General features: G+C 41.8%; 1 protein-coding gene across 1 annotated transcript in view; it reads left to right on the plus strand.

Moving 5' to 3' along the window:
* Positions 1 to 3,063: 3,063 nt before the first annotated feature.
* Igbp1 (immunoglobulin binding protein 1) overlaps positions 3,064 to 19,190 on the plus strand; it is a 21,293-nt gene continuing 5,166 nt past the window's right edge. The window contains exons 1-5 of the mRNA XM_021153231.1: positions 3,064 to 3,323; positions 3,669 to 3,962; positions 11,772 to 11,967; positions 13,921 to 14,000; positions 14,666 to 14,778. Of these exons, the coding sequence (XP_021008890.1) occupies positions 3,076 to 3,323; positions 3,669 to 3,962; positions 11,772 to 11,967; positions 13,921 to 14,000; positions 14,666 to 14,778 (931 nt within the window). The 5' untranslated portion in view covers positions 3,064 to 3,075. The remainder of the gene's footprint in view (positions 3,324 to 3,668; positions 3,963 to 11,771; positions 11,968 to 13,920; positions 14,001 to 14,665; positions 14,779 to 19,190) is intronic.

Raw genomic sequence — 19,190 nt, forward strand, 5'->3', positions numbered from 1 at the left:
CACTCACTCTTGGGAAGCTCTGTGGTCACTAGATCTTCAGTCCATCTCACATGAAAGGCTTTCTCTATCTTAGTATGTGTGTGTGTGTGTGTGTGTGTGTGTGTGTGCCAGGTGTGTGCAGGTGCATCTGAAAGCAAGATAAGCATGTTCTATAATCTGGAACTGCAGTTGGAGGAGCTTGTGAGCCAGTCACCTGACGTGGGTACTAGGAGCAGAGCTCAAGTCCTCTGGAAGAGCCATCTCTCCAACTTTCCCCATCCCTCTAAATTTTATCCCACTGAAGGCCGATGAGCAGAAACATCTGAACTACTCAGAGGACACTAACCTTGGCATAAATGGGTCAGTCAAGTCACTTATTTCCTATGTCTATTTTTTTTCTAATTTTGAGGCTCCCTTCTAGCTTTCAAATTCTCTAAGTCTTATCTGAGAAGCCTTCTGAGAGCCCAGTGTGGTGACTCAATGGGTAAAGGTGCTTGTTTTTTGTTGTTGTTGTTGTTTGTTTTGTTTTTTTTAATTCCCAGAACCCACATGGTAGAAAGAAAAATAACACCCCAAAATTGTCCTAACCTGTGTACACACATGCGTGTGCGCACACACACACCATAACATATATGCCCCCCAATAAATAAAAATGAAAAAATTAAAACCCGTCTGAACTTCCAATGATGGAGTGCTTTGGCCTTTCTCCGATGCAGTACAATGTTGTCCTATATTGTCCTCTAGTTGTTTATGTGAGAAAAAAAAAAAAAACTTCCCAGCCATATTTGGCTTAAAATCCTTATTTTCAGGGGGCATGCAATGTACCTTCTACTTAATTTAAATCTCCACGAGAACTCAGAGAGTGCCTGAAGTGACTCAATATGTATTTATAACTATTTGTCCAAAGCAATGATATCCTTTCCTCCAAAGCCCTGGAATTATATTTTACATTAACGCAGTATGACAGGATCTTGTCAGCCATAAATGTAACTTTAAATTTTCTAACCAGCCATTTCCTAGTCAAGGTTTCTATTCCTGCACATACATCATGACCAAGAAGCAAGTTGGGGAGGAAAGGGTTTACACTTCCCACATTGCTGTTCATCACCAAAGGAAGTCAGGACTGGAACTTGAGCAAATCAGGAAGCAGGAGCTGATGCAGAGGCCATGGAGGGATATTCTTACTGGCTTGCTTTCCCCTGGCTTGCTCAGCCTGCTCTCTTATAGAACCAAGACTACCAGCCCAGAGATGGCACCACCCACAAAGGGACCTCTCCCCTTGATCACTGAGAAAATGCCCCACAGCTGGATCTCATGGAGGCATTTCCTCAACTGAAGCTCCTTTCTCTGTGATAACTCCAGCTGTGTCAAGTTGACACACAAAACCAGCCAGTACAAGCCAGATGACAAGTACAGGCACTTGATGCACAAACCTGGTAACCTAAATTTGATTCCTAGAGTCCATATAAAGATGAAAAGAGAGAACTGACTCTACAGGGCTGTTCCCTAACCTCAACGTGTGTGCCATGGCATGTATGCCCAAATATGCATACAACCCAGGCACAATCCAATAACTAATAATACATTTAAAATACATTTGCTTCAACTTTTCTTGTAGATTGGACCAGGAATGTAATTCAGTTGGTAGAGTTCTGTGTAGGTATGCACAAGGCTGGCTCTATGTTCAATCCCCAGCATAAACCATGTGTATGACTGTACTACTTTGCAGGTGTAACCATCACTCAGGAGGTGGAAACCATGGATCTAAAGTTCAATATCATCCTTGCCTACATGGCAAGTTTGAGAACTTGTTTCAAAACAACAACAAAAAACAATAACAAAAAAAAATAGTTGGCATCTATTTTTAAAAACAAAGAAAATTTAAGAACACATAACTGAATATACTAAAATACTATTATTGGGTGTGTGTGGTTCAACTGATAGAGCGCTTGTGTAGAATGCACAAAGCCCTGAGTTCAATCCCTAGGACCACATAAACCAAATGTGGTGACACGCTCTTGTAATCTCTGCACATGGGATGGGAAGGTAAAGGCTATCCCGCTTCAAAGCCAGACTGGATTACAAAAAACCCTGTCTCAAAAATATTATCATTCAACATATAGTCAAAGCGTTGAGATATTTTTACATGTTTTGATTATGTAATCAAAATCTGACCTGTAGTTTACTTTTGCAACACATCTAAATTTAAGATAACCACATCTGAGCACTAGGTAGTCATCCATCTAGTATCTGCAAAGCTGAGCTGATTTCCAAAGAAAGTGCTTTATTTTTCTATTTATATTTCATGACTCTGGGTAACTTCAGTATGAAGGCTAGCTAGAGGAGGTGCTAAGATGGATCATAATCGTTCTGGAAGGGGGATTTTGTAAAACACTAGCTATTAATGCAGTGTGGGCCGTGCTGTATGCATGCACAGAAGAAACCCGAACGGTGAGGTGAAAGGCTCAGTGTATGGGGAGAAAACCAAAGATTGCATAGAATTGTGACCTGGAAAGAAAGTTCCAAGAAAGGAAGGCAGCCGGCTGTTGGTAGATAGGAGTTGTAATTTTCAAATGTTCTTGATTAAAGAGAAAGGTTTCACAGGGTGCTGGCTCAAAGGGTGTTCGAGTGTATAGGGGACAGAAGGCTGTGGCGCGGTGGGTGGGCATTGGTCGAGAGCGCGACTTAAAACTTCACATCCGCTAGGGTAAGCGGACTCGGCGGAAACCGAGAGAGTGGCCGCTGACTAGCAGGACTTCACTCGGGGAACGACTTGACTTCTCAGGCTCGTGGTTCTCCGAGCATGGAACACGTTCGCCTACTCACGCTGGCTGGAATTTGGAAATCAGCCCCGCCACTCCTGTGCCTCAGAGTATTAGGAACTTGCAAGTCCACTTCTGGCCACATGGAGCCCAACTTTAGTAAAACAGCACGTACGACTTTAAAACAAGCGGCTGGCTGAAAATGAGTCCCTGGAAACGGTTGCCAGGGCCAGAAAACTGCGATTCCCAGAAGTCATTTGGGAAGCTTTGGTAACAAGTCGCTGGCCAATGCACTACTGCTTCCTGTGTCGTGAGAGCTTTGGGGCTTGTCTTTATGGAGTTTACCTTTGACTTCGGTAGAAATTCTTCCGGGTTTCTTTCTTTCCACAAGATGGCAGCGTCTGAAGACGAGTTACTGCTGCCGCGGCTTCCGGAGCTCTTTGAAACAAGCAAAAAACTTCTGGAGGACGTGGAAGTAGCAACTGAACCCACCGGCTCCCGAACAATCCAGGATAAGGTGTCCAAAGGACTAGAACTCCTTGAGAAGGCTGTTGGAATGTTATCACAGCTTGATTTGTTCAGGTATGGGGGAGAGGGCAGGAACCGCAGAGAAGGAATGGCTAGCAAGGGCAGAGCCTTTGCACTTGGGTGGAAAGGACCTTTAAGGCTAAAACCGCGCGGTTCCTACTTGTTCACCCCGTGTACATTCTTTCCATTCTCCACTTTTCTTCTGAGATGCTTAATATCCCAGAACAATGCTCCCTCGTGTATGGCTGACTGCCTGGTCCTTGGGTATGCAAGCTCAGCCACTTTCTTTTTAATCTGGCCAATGTCTTTGCACCACTCTCTCCCCTATTCTTCCCTGGAAGCAGGGGCCACAGTTTAATGCTCAACCAGGCTTCACGGCCTCCTCTTTGCTCTTTGCAGCCGAAATGAAGATCTGGAAGAGATTGCTTCCACCGACCTGAAGTACCTGATGGTGCCAGCGTTGCAAGGAGCCCTCACCATGAAACAAGTCAACCCCAGCAAGCGTCTAGATCATTTGCAGCGGGCTCGAGAACACTTCATACATTTCTTAACTCAATGTCATTGCTATCATGTGGCAGAGTTTCAGCTACCCCAAACCAAGACTAACTCAGCTGAAAATAATACTGCTAGCTCCTCCATGGCCTATCCAAATCTCGTTGCTATGGCATCTCAAAGACAGGCTAAAATAGAGAGGTGGGTCAATGGCTGTAATTTGAGGGCTGTAGTTGGGGGTGCATGTGTTTGTGTGTGGTGTGTGTGTGTACTACAGAATAGTGTATTTTATTTTCTTGGTTCTAAATGAACACAGACCCTGGTGAAAGCAAATTTTGCTGAATCTTAACAAGCCTTTGCCATTGTTGAGGGGGTTGTACTAAAGCTTCAGGACCACCACCCCCAGCCCCTCAACACACACCTTAGGGTCATCACTAGTAGCAGTGTTTATTCTAACCATTAGGTTGATCAAAGTATATCACAACCTTTTCCATATCACTGCATAATGCTGTTTGTATGGGGGAAATATTTCAAAAGTACACAATATTTTGAACTATTTACTGAGCAATTCTGTTCAGAATGCATACAGGCTGGGATGTCTAGCATCCTGAATTAATCATAGCCCTGGTACAGCATCATGTTAACCTTGATTTAACCTTAGCAAATCCCGTGAATGCCCAGTGTCTTAAGAACAAAGTTAGGCACTGGGGATACGAACTGATTGGGTGTTTGTATGAATGTGGGTGATCTTTGTGCTCTGTGGGGAAAGTAGCGTAGAAACAGCATGGCAGTATAAAATGCTGTGAAGGGAGAGGTGTGGGGTACGCTGGAAGCAGTCAGGGGCACCCACAGGCAGAGAGGGGACCTGTGGGAAGACTAGGCTTCTCAGGAAAGGGGGTGCTTAAGGGGTCTAGGAGTGTGAGGCTGGGGAAGAGGAGAGGATGGCATTCGCCCGTCAGAGCAATAGCATTGGTAAAGACATAGAGGCCTTAAATAAACATCTGGGATGGAGCTGTATGGGCGGAGAACAGTGCCCCCTCCCAAGCAATAAAATAAGGCTGTAGCCAAAAGGTGGAAGGAGGCAGAAGGAATAAGGAGGGAGAGTGTTGTAGGGTTCACATCAGAACTTAGAATGTAAAAAAAAAAGTAAGGAGCAAGCTTAAGAAGATGTTCAAATCCCAGGTCCATCATTAGGTACTCTGTGATTTGAGGGTAGATTACTTATTTCCCCAAGGTGTAAAATGGAGCTAGCAAGTACCCCTTCACAGAGTATTTTTATGAAGGATTATCGGAGAAATACATAAACTCAGCACAGTTCAGTCAAGGTCAAGTGTAGTTATATATCTAGCTAAAAGTAAGATGGCAGAAGCAGGGCTCTGGGTTTGAGTTTCAGCTTTCCTTATAAAGCATTGGACTTTGAGTAAGTTATTTAACCTATCTAAGCCTCAGGTTCACTCTTAGGTGAAATTAAATAACAGTGGTAGCTATTTAATATGATTAGGAAGCATACATTGGCCCAGCACCCATGAGTAGATAGACAGCACAGATTGGGTTATAAAGAAACAAAAGGACAAGGAGATGGGAGGGCTTGGTTTGATCTGGAAGGATTTGCAGGTAAATATGACCAAAACACTGTACACAGTATGTATGAAATCCTGAAATAGTTAATAAAAATATATTTAAGTTAGAAACATGAATTGGGATAGGGGAGAGCATAAATCCAGGACTGAGCCATGTTGAACCTGAGGTAACCTACAAGATATCTAAGTACAGATGTCTGATACCCTAAAGCTCAGAGGTAAGACTTGGACTGTAGAGATTGGAGAATAAGTTTATACAACAAATACCTACTAAGCCCTTCACAAATGCCAGGAACTGGTCTAGATGTTTAAAAACTAGCCAAGGTCAGTATTATCATGAAGCTTTGATTCTGATAGATACAGACAGTGAATAAAATAAGTTCAACCTAGCATATACAAGGCACCCAGTTTGACTCAGCGCATGTGCATATACACAGAGAAAGCAGAAAAGAAAGGGGGCATTTTGAATGTTTCAAGTCCATGTGCTAAGGGTATGAAGAATATGTAAATGTAGTCAGAAACAGTCACAAGGAACGATCTTTAAAAACATAGGCTAGGACGATAGCAATGATTCCAGAATCCTCTCTCTAAAACTGAATTGCCAGTAGGCATAGATCAAAACCTAAGATAGTGGCTCTGGTGTCCACACCCAGAAAGACTTCTAGAGGCCTTGAGATACAGAGAAAGATAAGGAAGTGACAGCATCTGGTAGGAGAATTGGGGAAAAGGTTTCAGAACACAGTGGCCTGTGAGATTAGTCTGGAAAGATCACTAAAATTAGAAACTATAGATTTTCTGAATATGAAAGTAGTAGTAATACTCATTGTTGAAAATTTGCCAAACAAGAATATTATTTTTAAATCAAAAATAAGCCTTAATTAGTATTAATAGATGTCATTGTTAACTTTCTGAAATGTTTTCTTTCAGATATACAGTTATTTTAGTTAATAAATTACAAAGAATACTGTAATACAGCTTTTATCCTGTTTTTTAAAAACTAATATTGTGAGCATTTCCCCTGTCATTTGAAACCATATTTGATGGTTTTGTAATATTCCTTTCTATAGTTGTACCATACTCATTTAAATTGTTACTGTCAAGTATTTAGATCCGGTTTTGTTTGCTTGCATTTTGGGGTGGGTTTTTTGTTCATTTGTTTTTTGTTTGTTTGTTTTGCTTGGGGTGTGTATGTGACTCTAAGCAATACTATGAACAAACCTGTGTACTGCTTTGACTACTGTTTCTTTGGACTGGATCCTCTTTGAATATTTTAAGACTCTTGAGGGATGACAACAACGTTGCCATCCACAAGAACAAAGTCTTAAATTATTTCCCCTTTTACACTCCCTGAATGTCAACACTAGCAAATCCCATCCGCCAAACTGGAAAAGGTATCTAACTGATTTCCATTTCTTTGGCCTGTAATCTTGATCTTTGAACTTTTGTTTTAAGCCTATGTGACAGGTGAGTTGTCAACACTATGTCTATACTAATGCTCCTGAACTCATGTTACTGTCCTATAATTCTTCTGACTGTGATTCTAACACTGCTTGTGGGTATTTCACAGACACTAGCTTGTTTTCCTATTTCTTCCTTTTCCTTTTCTGTTGTAGTTCTAAGGGATTGATTCCAGGGCCTCATGTATACTAGGAAAGCACTCTACATCTCCAGTTCAAAACCATGGCTTTTCACTCCCGAGTGTGCCCACATACCCAGGTCTTCACTGTTTCAGTAAGTGCACCGCCATTCACCTGAGTGTGTAAGCAGGAAACTATGAGGGAGCTTTAACGTGTACCTTTTTCTGAATTTTGTACTCTAGTCCATCCCCAGACCTGTCAGTTCTAACAACAAATGCTATTTTATATCCCTGTTGCCTTCCATCCCTGCTAGCACACTTTGGTCTAAGCCATCAGTACCTCCCAACCTCAGGTAGCCAAGGCCCTGTGTAATATGGTGTCTGTTTCTCCAGTTTCATCACATGCTCATCGGACCTGAGTGGCTACCTTCCGGTTCTTTGGACAGACCAGTTCCTTCCTTCCTTTGTATGTGCTGTTCTCTTTGTATTAACTTTTCTTCATATAGCTAATTCTTCATTGTGTAGGTCTCAGCTTAAATGTTATTCCTTAGAGATCCCTTTCCATACCAGTCTCTTTAAGCAGTTAACATCTGTCATTCTCTCTTCCTGCCACATGTGTTTGCTTCATGGCATGTAGCTATTGTGCTCTTATGTCATGTGTTCATCTCAGGTTTGTCTTTCTCCTACTAGAACATGTGCTCTATAAGGGTAGGAGCCATTTCTTTCTTGTTCACTGTGGTATGCCTTAGCACAGGGCCTGGCATGTACAAAGTACTCCAGCAATGTTTACTTTGACAGATAGGAGAAACAAAGCAAGCATATCCCAAACAGAAGCAGATTTGAATATGTACAGGGAATAGATAATAGTCCTATCCAACAGAAGCGCTAAGAGCAGACAGGTCTACATGAAGGGCTGTGTACAGAATACTGAATGGAAACTGGGGCCACTAGCTAACAGTGGTCCAACTAGAATGCAATGATAAAAGGGAAGTTAGAGCTATCCCAGATAACTGCTTTTGTAAGAAGCATTTACATGACTAGAAAAATTGTGCAGGGCAAATTTGGTAGCTAAATGAGAGAGTGCTTACCTTGAGTGCTTGAGGGCCTGGACTCAGTCTCCCATACTGCAACCAACCAACCCCCCTTCCCAAGATTATTCAGACTCTTGCTTTCTGTAACTCCTTCTCTTCATGACTCTAGATACTGAGACTATCCTAAATAAAACACCTAAATGGTATGTCTTCTCTCATATCTGCTTCCCTGTGCATATTCTCTTAATCATCTTTGAGGACTAAGTATGAGTGTGTTTGAGTAACAGAAAAGAAAGTAGAAGCTGGGTAAGTCGTGAGACCTAGTGGATTTAGGTTCGTAAGTGACACCTAGATAGCCACTTCCATAGACAAGGGGAAATGTGCAACTAAAACTCTGCGACTAATGTAGAACATTTAGAATCTCTCTACTTTGGTGAATGTAGATGTCTCTGTCAATGGAGAAAAAAAAAACGTGTGGGGAAAAAGATGGGAATTCAGAATTGGGCACGTTAGGAGAGAAAAGGGAAGGAAATACCAATTAGAAGAAACCCAACAAAATACACAGAGAAATTTACAGAAACAAAATGTTATATCTATTCTGAGGCCACTCCCTACATACCCCCCTACACACACACACACACACACACACACCTTAACACATTTTAAATCATGATAGTTAGTGTAGTATAACTTTCAGTCTCTAGACTTGGGACTTCTTAAGGTCAGAGGCCTTGAGTAGTAAGTAGTTCATTAGTATTCCAATTGTATTGTATCTCATGGTACCCATCCCAGTACTGCATCACAGTTGAAACTTGGAGGTTTCTGGAGAGACAAAGTAGTATTCCAAAAGATGGAGGCAATGCAGCATTGTAAACATGGACTCTTTAGAATCAGACCATTTTGGGGTGACTGACTTCTACCACTTAATAGATGGGACCTGATCTGTCCCCATCCCCTCACTAAACTCAGTTTTCTCATCTGCTATCAACAATTTATATTGCTCTTTACAAAGAATTGCATTGTGCATTTTTTTCCATTTGATTCTATAACAACCCCATGAAGTAGATCTACATTATAAAGCTATGAGAATATGCTTTTCAAGTTGACTTGACCAAAATTACATAGCTAGTAAATGGTGGGGCTAGAATTGAAACTGTTCCTTTTAATGCATAGACAAGTGGTCCCTAGACAGGGTACAAAGCACATTGCAGAAAGGTGATTCTGGGGTGGGGGCTGTAGAGTGAAAATTTACAGCTATGAGTAATGATGGCACCTAACTGGCAGTGATGACTGAGAGAGGTGGATAGGGACAAGATTGATAGAAAGCAGGATGAAATAAATGATGATGGGGAAGGGTGAAGCAGAGACTTGAAGATTGAGGGAAATTTAGTGTTACAACTGCCTACCCATCAGGCAAGCATGATGCTGGTATATAATCTGCATAAAAGATAACCATGTCTGATAGTAGACATTTGTGATTGGCCCATTTGATACACTTTTGTAACTCCTTAGTGTTTTGTAACTGCTTGGAAACAGCACAAGAAAACTCCCCAGTGAGGGTGGTTATAGGGATAAGGAATTTTAAGGCAGTAGTTGTTCCACCCTGGGGAGCCTAGAACACTGATGTAGTTTAGACAGCCTTATGGTTCCACCAGTGTCTGTAATATTGGGAGCCTTCCTCTAATTTTGCCAAGGTACATTTTCTTCTGTATCTTACTTACTGGGGTCCTATTCATTCAAAATCTCATGTGAGCAAAGTTCCTTTTCTTTTTCTTTCTTTTTTTTTTGTTTTTTTTACTTTTTATTTTATTTTATTTTTATTTTTTATTTCTTTTTGTTTTTTCAAGACAGGGTTTCTCTGTGTAGCCCTGGCTGTCCTGGAACTCACTCTGTAGACCAGGCTGGCCTCAAACTCAGAAATCCGCCTGCGTCTGCCTCCCAAGTGCTGGGATTAAAGGCAGGCACCACCACTGCCTGGCTGACACACAATTTAAAATCTATGATTTCTTTTTTTGGCTGTGAACATTTTTATTTATAAATGTCAATCAGTAGCTAACCATTCATAATTGAAAGTATAGAAAGGCAATCTTTATATAACTGGGAACTATTAGGTGCTAATAAACACTTCGTATTACATGAGAATTTCACCTTTCTCTTTTACTGTTTAGAATTTTTATGTTTTGGAACTTGATCTAGACTTACCAGCATTCACCCTGGACTATATCCATCCTAGGACTCTTGTATGTTGTTTTCCTCTGACATAGGCATCTCCGGGGAAGAGAATGAGTACCAATTAAACATTCTCAAGTAGTATTTGTAGTAGCACTCCTGGGCTAGGAATTGACCTTTGTATTCTTTTATTCAGAAGCCTACATAACGGTGCTACCATAACAATTTGTAACATATATGATACTTTCTTGTTTGGTTAAAGAAGAGCCTAAATGTTTTTATAACAGTGTTTCCAATGGAGTGGTCCTTGACCTTGGGATAAAACCTCTTCGGAGAATAAGCTGGAAAGGGAAAGCAAGGGGGTGGGAAAATGAGAGAAGAGGAAGAAGGCATGCATGCAGAGGAAGGAAAGAAGAGAATGCATCCGCATAGAGTTCTCTATAAACTTTGAGGAGCAGGCCCCTCACCTTAAACTCTCCATTGACTCGAAGCTAAGAGCTTATCTAGGTGCCCCTGCAGACGAGCATCCAGTTCTGGAAGTGTAGGATGCAGCTTCCAGGCCGAGGGATTTTGGTAGACTTCTCTTGGCAACCATGGCATTTCGACTCGGCTTCTGTTTGTTGCAAGACTTCATATCTAACACATTGCCTGTTTTGTGTTTTAAATGTGTTTCTCTCTTGCCACTTGCACTGTTCTCCCCCCATTTCTTGTGGTCATCATTCCCTAAAGTTCTGTTGGTATCTTCCTTTTCCTGCTTCCTGTCTGTTCTAGATGCTTCTCCATGGGCACTTGCTTTTCCCTCTTAGATTACTCTTCTGGTTCTCAAGATGGCTTCTCACCTTCTTTTCTTGATGGCTTTGCTCGGGCTAACTCTTCTGAAGGGTCGCTTCTGCTCACTTTATATATACTAGCACGCCTGTTTTCACACCATCATTCTAGCCATTCATTCACCTTGCTTTTTGCTGCCTTGTAGCATGTATCCTCATCCAAGTTATCATCTATTCCTTTTGTCTTCCTCTGCTAGAAGGAAGGCTCCTTGAAAGGAAGGACTGTCCTTTATAAACTGTCTCTAGCACTAAGCGTGCTTTTCCTACTCTGGAGAGAATAGACAGATGAATGATAGATGAGGAACTAGAATGCATCCTGGAAATGGCAGCTGAGATCATTGAATCCTAAAACTAGATAGAGATGAGTCAGAAGCTCTACCTCAGGAATGTTTTGCATGAAAGAAAAAAGATGACCAGCTTTTCAGCACTTTCCTAAGGAAGTCCTGGCATCGGTGGCAGGTAAACTATGACCGACTTAAGGTTTTGGCATCCTTTGAAGATGCAACTTCGAAGTGGAGGACTTACAGGAAGCACTGTCACTGAGCATCCAGCACAGTAGGCTCTGATATGGCCAAATGACTAAAACATCTCATCCCAAAAGATGATAGGTGTTACTGAGATCAAGATAGGCCTAGGCTCATCTTGCTTTGTAGTCTGAGGGATTGGCTCTGGCTTAGAGAACCCATTTATAGATCATAGACTCTACTTCCAAGGTAGGAATTGGCATAAATAGTGCCTGGACATCTGCAAAGGCAGACCTTACTATAGCCTTCTTTGGAAGAACTCTGTATTGTTACGTTCATGGGTAATGCTTTTCTGTGGAACAGATACAAGCAGAAGAAGGAGGTGGAGCATAGGTTGTCTGCACTGAAATCTGCTGTGGAAAGTGGTCAAGCAGATGATGAGCGCGTTCGGGAATATCACCTCCTTCACCTTCGGAGGTGGATTGCTGTCAGCTTAGAAGAGCTTGAGAGCATTGACCAGGAAATAAAGATCCTGAAAGAAAAAGACTCTCCAAGAGAGGTAAGCCTTGTCCTTGACCACGTAGCAATGGGAAGCTGCCACCCGAAGTTTGAACATTCTGCAGGAGAGAAATCGGATGGAAACCCCTAGCTGCGTGTAGTGGTGACAATTCCAGCTACTCAGGAGGCTAAGGCAGAAGGATCAGAAGTTTAAGGTCTGTCTGAGATAAAAAAACAAAAAACAAAAAAACAAAGAGCTCTAAACAAAAATTATGAAACACTGGAAAAGAACTCACTGGAAAAGTAGCTCATTGATGGAGAACTTGTCGAACATGGATAGAGCCCCTAATCATTAGCACTACAAATACTAAAGCTTAGTCAACCTCCATAAAAGCATTGCTCACATTAGGGTAAGTGGAGAAAGGCTGATGGTTTGCCAGAATCACTTTCTGATTCATTTCAGCAACCTTCCCTGCTACTTTCTAATCTAAGGCACTTAGTTGGGACTGGATGGTCTCAAGGAAATGCTTTTTCCTTAAAATCTGAATTGGTTTCTCAGAGAGGGGGAAGGGGGCCTTTATAATCTACTTAATTGTAGAAAAGGGAAAGAAAAAGATTAAAATTGGTAAGAAAAGCAGAACTGTAGGAAGAGACAGACAGACAGACAGACGGACAAGGAAGATGAGGCAAATGAGCAGGGAGTGAGTCTGGGCTGGGGAACGAATTACAACCTCACCCAATTGCACACTCATAGACCTTACCCAATTGCACACTCATAGACCAGTTGATCACCCGGGTAGGAGACACTGAAGCAGGGGCATCTTTGTATACAGAACGCCCAGAAGACTACTTTTTAAAAAGAATCTTGTCTACAAGCTTCTAGAATGTCTGTGAACAGCCTAACTCTGTTCTAGAGCTGCTTCAAAAGAGTATACGCTCTGTAACCCCTTGCTCTTTGGTACAGGACCCAACATGAATTGACTTGATCAGCTACCACACTAATTGATCTGAGTCCTTGGCACGACTGCTTTTGCATTTGACTTGTCCTCGTGAGCCTGGGAGCTCTTATCTGAGGAAAATAGCTACCTGGTCCTTCGTGTTAAAAGACCAAAGAATGAACTTTTACTATTCTATGGTCATAAGGCCCCTTGAACACTTTGCCCAGAGGAATGGTTTTCTGGCATTTTTGAGGTTAGACTCTGCTGAGTCCTTTCCTGTCCCTGCTTCGCTAGCTGTAAGTGGTTTTGCTTTGTTATGTGGTACTGAGATGGGCTCTGGAAGTGATGCTGTGAAAATGAAATGAGCACTTCCTGTTTAACCATACTTTGTTCCAGCACACCTAGATGGCTTTCTATAAAAACCACTGGTCTGTCCTCCCTCCCTTTACGGACAGACATCAATTTCTAAAATACCCCCAGAGGTTCTTGAAAATTAACAGCATCATTACATTGGAAAGAACTTTGGGGAGAACGCTCTTAATTCTTTTCTGCGGAAGGTTGGGCTGGAGGAAAGTGCTTCAGATTCAGGGGGACATGGCAGGAAGCTTTAAAATGCCCTTCTTTACATGGGGCGGTTGTGAAACCAAATAGTTTTTTTCTTTGTGGTAAGAAGTTTCCTGAGAGCTAGCTCGCTCCCTCTCTCTCTCTCTCTCTCTCTCTCTCTCTCTCTCTCTCTCTCTCTCTCTCTCTCTCTGTCTCATTTTAGCAAAGTACCTAACACCCCTCAAGACTGATAAATAGAGGTGCCATCAGGATGGCTGGTGACCCAAGTCTGTTCCCCAAAAACCACATGATGGAAAACAAGAACTGACTCCTGCAAACTGTCCTCTGGTCTTCACGCCTAACTCTTCCCAACAAGAAATAAATGTAAACAGAAAGCCTGGAGTTTGGCCCCTGATAATAGAAAGGGAGGGACTTTTGAACCCAGAGCCTTTTCCACACCAGGAGACTTGAAAGCCTGGGTGATAAAATGGGTAAACTGACAAATGTACCTCTAAAATTAATTTTCTTCTTAGGAACCAGCTTGTCACTCATCTCTTCCAGAGAAGCCTCCGATGAAACCCTTCATCCTCACTCGGAACAAGGCACAAGCCAAGTAGGTAGTATCACAGGCGGACCTGCCTCCACAGCCTCAGTTTCCATGGTTCCATGCAATGCTTGAGTAAAATGCAAAATAGACATTTTTGCAAAGTCATGGCTTAAGCTATGAATGGTGCTCTTTCAGCAGAGAGACTAAAGCTTTCCTGATACTTTCTCCATGTCTGTCCTCAGAAATTCCCTTCCCATCAAACTCGAAAATAAGCAGATAACACAGAAAGAAATCAGTGAATCAAATACAGAATGTCATGCTTTACACGGTCCCCCCCCCCCCATCATGGACACTCTTTTTGCCTTCGTGAGCAGTTCTCAGAAGGACGTATCTGCCTACCTGTGATTTAATTCTGAGGTTTTGATGCTATTCCACAGGCTCACAGGAAAGCATTCTCCACATTTCAAAACCACCAACCATTAATTGCCAACTCACACTGTCATGCTAGAGTGCTAACCCTTGGGATTAGTTATTGGGAGATGGCCCTGGCCTCTTGCTTTAGTGCTGCCTTCGGGGTGTCCCCTCTTCTGCCTTACTGAAGAAGTTTGTACAGGTCCTCAAAGATTGCCATGTAGAACAGTGAATGAGACTGCCTTATCATTAAAGAGGAAAGAGGCTGTCCAGTATTGCTACGTTTGTTTAGTTCTCTAAATGAAATGTGATTTTTGCAGAGTATTTGGAACTGGTTATCCAAGCCTGGCAACTATGACGGTGAGTGACTGGTATGAACAACATCAAAAATACGGAGCATTACCCGACCAGGGAATAGCCAAGCCGGCATCAGGTATGAAGTAGTGAGATGTCTGTACTTCTAAGTTTCTTTTGCCTTCACAATTAAAAAACCTGAGCAAAAACCTGACAGAAGTCATCTTGTCAGTGTCACTTGCCATTAAAGCAGACAGCAGCTGCTTCAGAGCAGTGTCATTTCTGGATCTCTCCATTTATGCCATGGAAACAGAAGCCAGATAGCAAAACCAAAACCCCACTTGTGGCAATGACAGAAGATTGTATCATGCTGGTCCCTGGACAGTCAAAAAAGAGAAACAGAACAAAATATTCATAAAAGAGCAACTCCCTACATGTCCTACAAAGTGACCAGAAGCAGGCATTAAACTGGAGGGCAGGCCACACTTTGAAGGAGGGAAGGGAACTTAAAATTCCTTGAGAGCAGGACTCTTGATGTTGGAAGTTCTCTGTTTTATAAAAAGGCAGGTGTGGTGGTGCATACCCTGTCATTCCAGTGATGGGGAGACAAAGACAGGAGGATCCCAGAAGCTCACTGCTGAGCCAGGCTAGACAAATTAGCAAATTCTATGTTCGTTAATTAAGAGACTGTAATGTATAAGTTAGAGAGCAATTCCGTGTCAAGCTCTGATCTCTGCACACAGACATATATTCTCCTTATGCAGGAAATTTTAAAAGTATACGGAAATAAAGTACACAGACAGTAAAGACAGGAATTCTTGTTGATGTCCCATTAGAAACAGTAGGAACCAGACAGCTGAGTATATTAAAGTTCTGGGGAAAGGCAGGGAAATTGTCACCCTACTAAATGAAATGAGGACATGACCGCTCCAAATTACGGTTGAGGAAAAGATTTTTATTGTAGATAAGAGAGAGAGGGAGATATGTAGATATGCAGAGGCACCTGGAATAGTCCAAGCAGGGAGAGAGAGTAGTAGACAAAACATGACCAGCAACCTGAACCAGGCCATGAGAAGTGAGAGAGACCTTCACAAACACATGTACACACATGTACACACACACATACATACACACACAATACCAAATATTTAAAAGATATATCTAATAAGGGACTGCTATCCAAATATTCTCTTAAGAATCAGTAAGAAAATTGAACAGCCAGGTGAGATAAAATAGACCAAAATATCTTAATTAGATATGAGATGCTCCACATCACGTCGTTAGGATAATATAAATTAAAATAATGAGATGCCACTACTCATCCAGTGAACGGCCAAATCCAGAACACTTTTGATTTAATGGAACAGACCTTCAAATGAAAAATCAAAAATTGACAATCTTCCTAGAACTGCTTACTATCAATAGAAAATTGTGTATTTTAAAATATAAAAAAATATATATTGATTATCAAAAGGGGAAAAATGTAAAACTCGGTACCATATTTCCAGTAGCTATGGTGATAATTAAGAAAGGCGTGGTTGCCGAGGAGCACACATGAGTCAGAAGTGCCTGTTAACAAGCTCCACATTACAAGAAGACAAAACAATTAAATGGAGAAATAGACAAACCCATAGTCATAGTTGGTGTCATATTTTGGATTCTACGTGTCAGAGCATAATCCCCAGTGCAGCAGGTAGGGCTGTGGGAAGTGAATGGACCCTGGAGTCTTTGACTTTATCAGTGCACTAATAATTTGATGGGCTATTAGTAAGGGATAGACACTTAGGAAGTAGGAGCCTTATTTAAGGGAATAGGTCCTTGAGGGCCCCTTCTCTCATGCTCCCTCTCGGGTCCCTGGCTGCCACGAAGTGAACAGCTTTGTTCCAGCACATGCTTCTCACCATGACCTTGTTCATCTTCACCTTGAACCCAAAGTTAGAGGGACAAGTAAGTTATGAAGAACTGGAACTGTGAGCCAAACGAAATCTTTCCTCCAGTGTTGCTCACCCCAGCTATATTGTCAGTAGAGGACACAATTGGAAATGTTAATGCTTCTTTTATTCATTTCTAGAGTTCTGTTTACCAGTAAGGCTCTAGAAAAATCTGCTCCACGCTGGCAGTCATCCTACACTCTTTCACATTTATGGCACTATGTCCAACAAGAGCAAAATAGACATTTTCAAATACCCACAACATATCCACCATATACTAGGCCATCATAAATTTCCATTAATTTTCAGAAAGGGAATGTGTTCTTAGACGATAACATAGCTGGGATATTCCCCTAAATGGGAATTAGTAACCGAGTAACCCACAAGTCAAGGGGGAATTACAATGGAGGAGCATCAGACTTAGAGAAATACAACGAACACTGAGCTGAGAGGGAGTATGTGTAATGTTGAAAGTACAGTGGTTGGGGAGGGGGCCAATAAAACCAGTGACCGAAAACCCTACTTCAGCAAGTCAGGAGAACGAAAAGTAAGCCCAAGTGAAGGGAACTAAGAAAGGCGGGAAACCAAAAGTTGATGGTGAGTCTATAGAAGTTGAATACAGGAATACTTCTATGACCTCAGGGTTTTATGTCTCAGTAAAGACCAGTGGTTTTCAACCTTCCTAATACTTGGCACTTTACTACATACAGTTCATGTTGTAGTGATCCCCCCAACCATAAAATTATTCTTATTGCTACTTAATATCTTTACTTTTGCTACTGTTATGAATTGTAATGTAAATATCTGATATGCAGGATATCTGATATGTGACCCCACACACACACACAAGGCATTGTGATCTACAGGTTGAAAACCACTGGTAAAGATGCCCTCCCCAGGAAGAGACAGTGCCCATAATGTAACTATAAAACATAGCATCATTGTTTTTAATAGCCCATCTACTTGCATGCCCAGACATATCAGAATGGATAAGTACATTTTCGTAGCAATAAGGTTAAACTAACTGTAGTTCTTCAGCTGTAAATAACAAATCTAGCTTAAGCACACCTAATTATGTGTGGAAAAGCAAACACAAAAGCATTTATACTGTGCTTTCATTCATATAATGGTCGAACATGGTGTTGTTATGTACTGATTAAAAACCAGTATAGTATTTGCCTTTAGCGGTGGGTCAGAAATGCAGCTGGACCTGAGGGGGCTTCTGTGAAGTTTGTAGTGTTTTGTATCCTGGCTGGGTACCATCTACACGGATTTGTTTAATATATGACAATTCATTGAGCTACACTCACATTTTTTTTTACTTTTCTGCATGTGTTTATAGTTCAATAAAAGTACAAAATTAACTTGGGCAGTATTTACAACAGAGATGGACGACAGTGAATCCCTGTGAACCACAAAATAACAATAGGGAAAGGCAGGTCATCTGTGTTCATATCACCAGGTTAATGGCATCTGTGCAGGAGAGTCTGGGAGCTAGCTACCTGGAAGAACTGACAAGAGAGAGTTTCCAAGTAGTGTATTTAGTAACAACTGCAGTGAACCTAATTGAAGAACAGCACTTAAAACTTGGGGAGGATCTGCTAGCCAGTATAGTCCCACTGAGGTGGCTCAGTGGGTAAAACCAGGCAGGTGAGACGCACCCATGATTAGGCAGTGTGACAGGAGCAGAACAGTCCAGCCTGGAATGAACTCTTGAAATTAATCTACCTGATCTCCCAGGGCAGGGCCCACAGGGGTTTTCAAATAGTACCTCCCTACTCATTTAAGAACATTAATTCAGATTTGTTCTTTTGTTTTTGTTTAGTGCTGTTTTGTGTCTCTTGTATCTCTCTGAGTAAAATCAAAATTAGGAGAAGAAAGATGGGACATATAAAAGTGAGAGAGAAGCAGACTCGCCATGTTATCTGGACGTCATACTTCTCCAATCGGTGTGAAAGCAGGATGGAGCCCCTTGAATCACAAGCCTTTCTAAACGTCCCAAAAACTTCACACAAAAATCAGCAGTAGATTCTGATGATGGTTAGAAAACTGTGGAGAGACTTTTAAGTAGATAAGTTGTGACATGTGGAGTATATTTCAGAATCATAAGGAAAAGTATCAAGGTCAAATTCCACACAAAATGAAGGGGCTAAAGGATAGTTGCGCATACTCCAGGAGAGGTTAACAAAAGCCAGGGGCGATAGTGATGCCAGTAATCCCAGCACTTAGGAGGGGCAGGCAGGAGGACCCAAGTATAGCATCATCCTGAGCCACTCAGTGTCCCAGGCCAGCCTAGGCTGTGCTACTTGGCTCAAACCATAATCCAGAGCAAAACGAAAACAAAAGAGCAAATAGGGAATAATATTTTTCAATGAGATGGAAGATGCTAGTTGAAAAGCAGCGCAGCCCGCAGAGGGACCACCTGAATCCGGGTCAGGAAACTTGGAAAAGCTAAAATAGAAGGAAAAACAAATGTGTCAACACTGAGAGTGCCTCTCCAGGGAACAGGGGAAAAGAAAGAGTCAACAGGAAGACGGAAATTAAACAGAGGATGTGGGAGAGAAGAAAAGGTGATCAAAATTATATTATGTGGGAAAAAATTTAATTTTTTTTTTTTTTT

Source organism: Mus caroli, chromosome X (genome assembly GCF_900094665.2).
Source record: "Mus caroli chromosome X, CAROLI_EIJ_v1.1, whole genome shotgun sequence".
Classification (NCBI taxonomy): domain Eukaryota; kingdom Metazoa; phylum Chordata; class Mammalia; order Rodentia; family Muridae; genus Mus; species Mus caroli.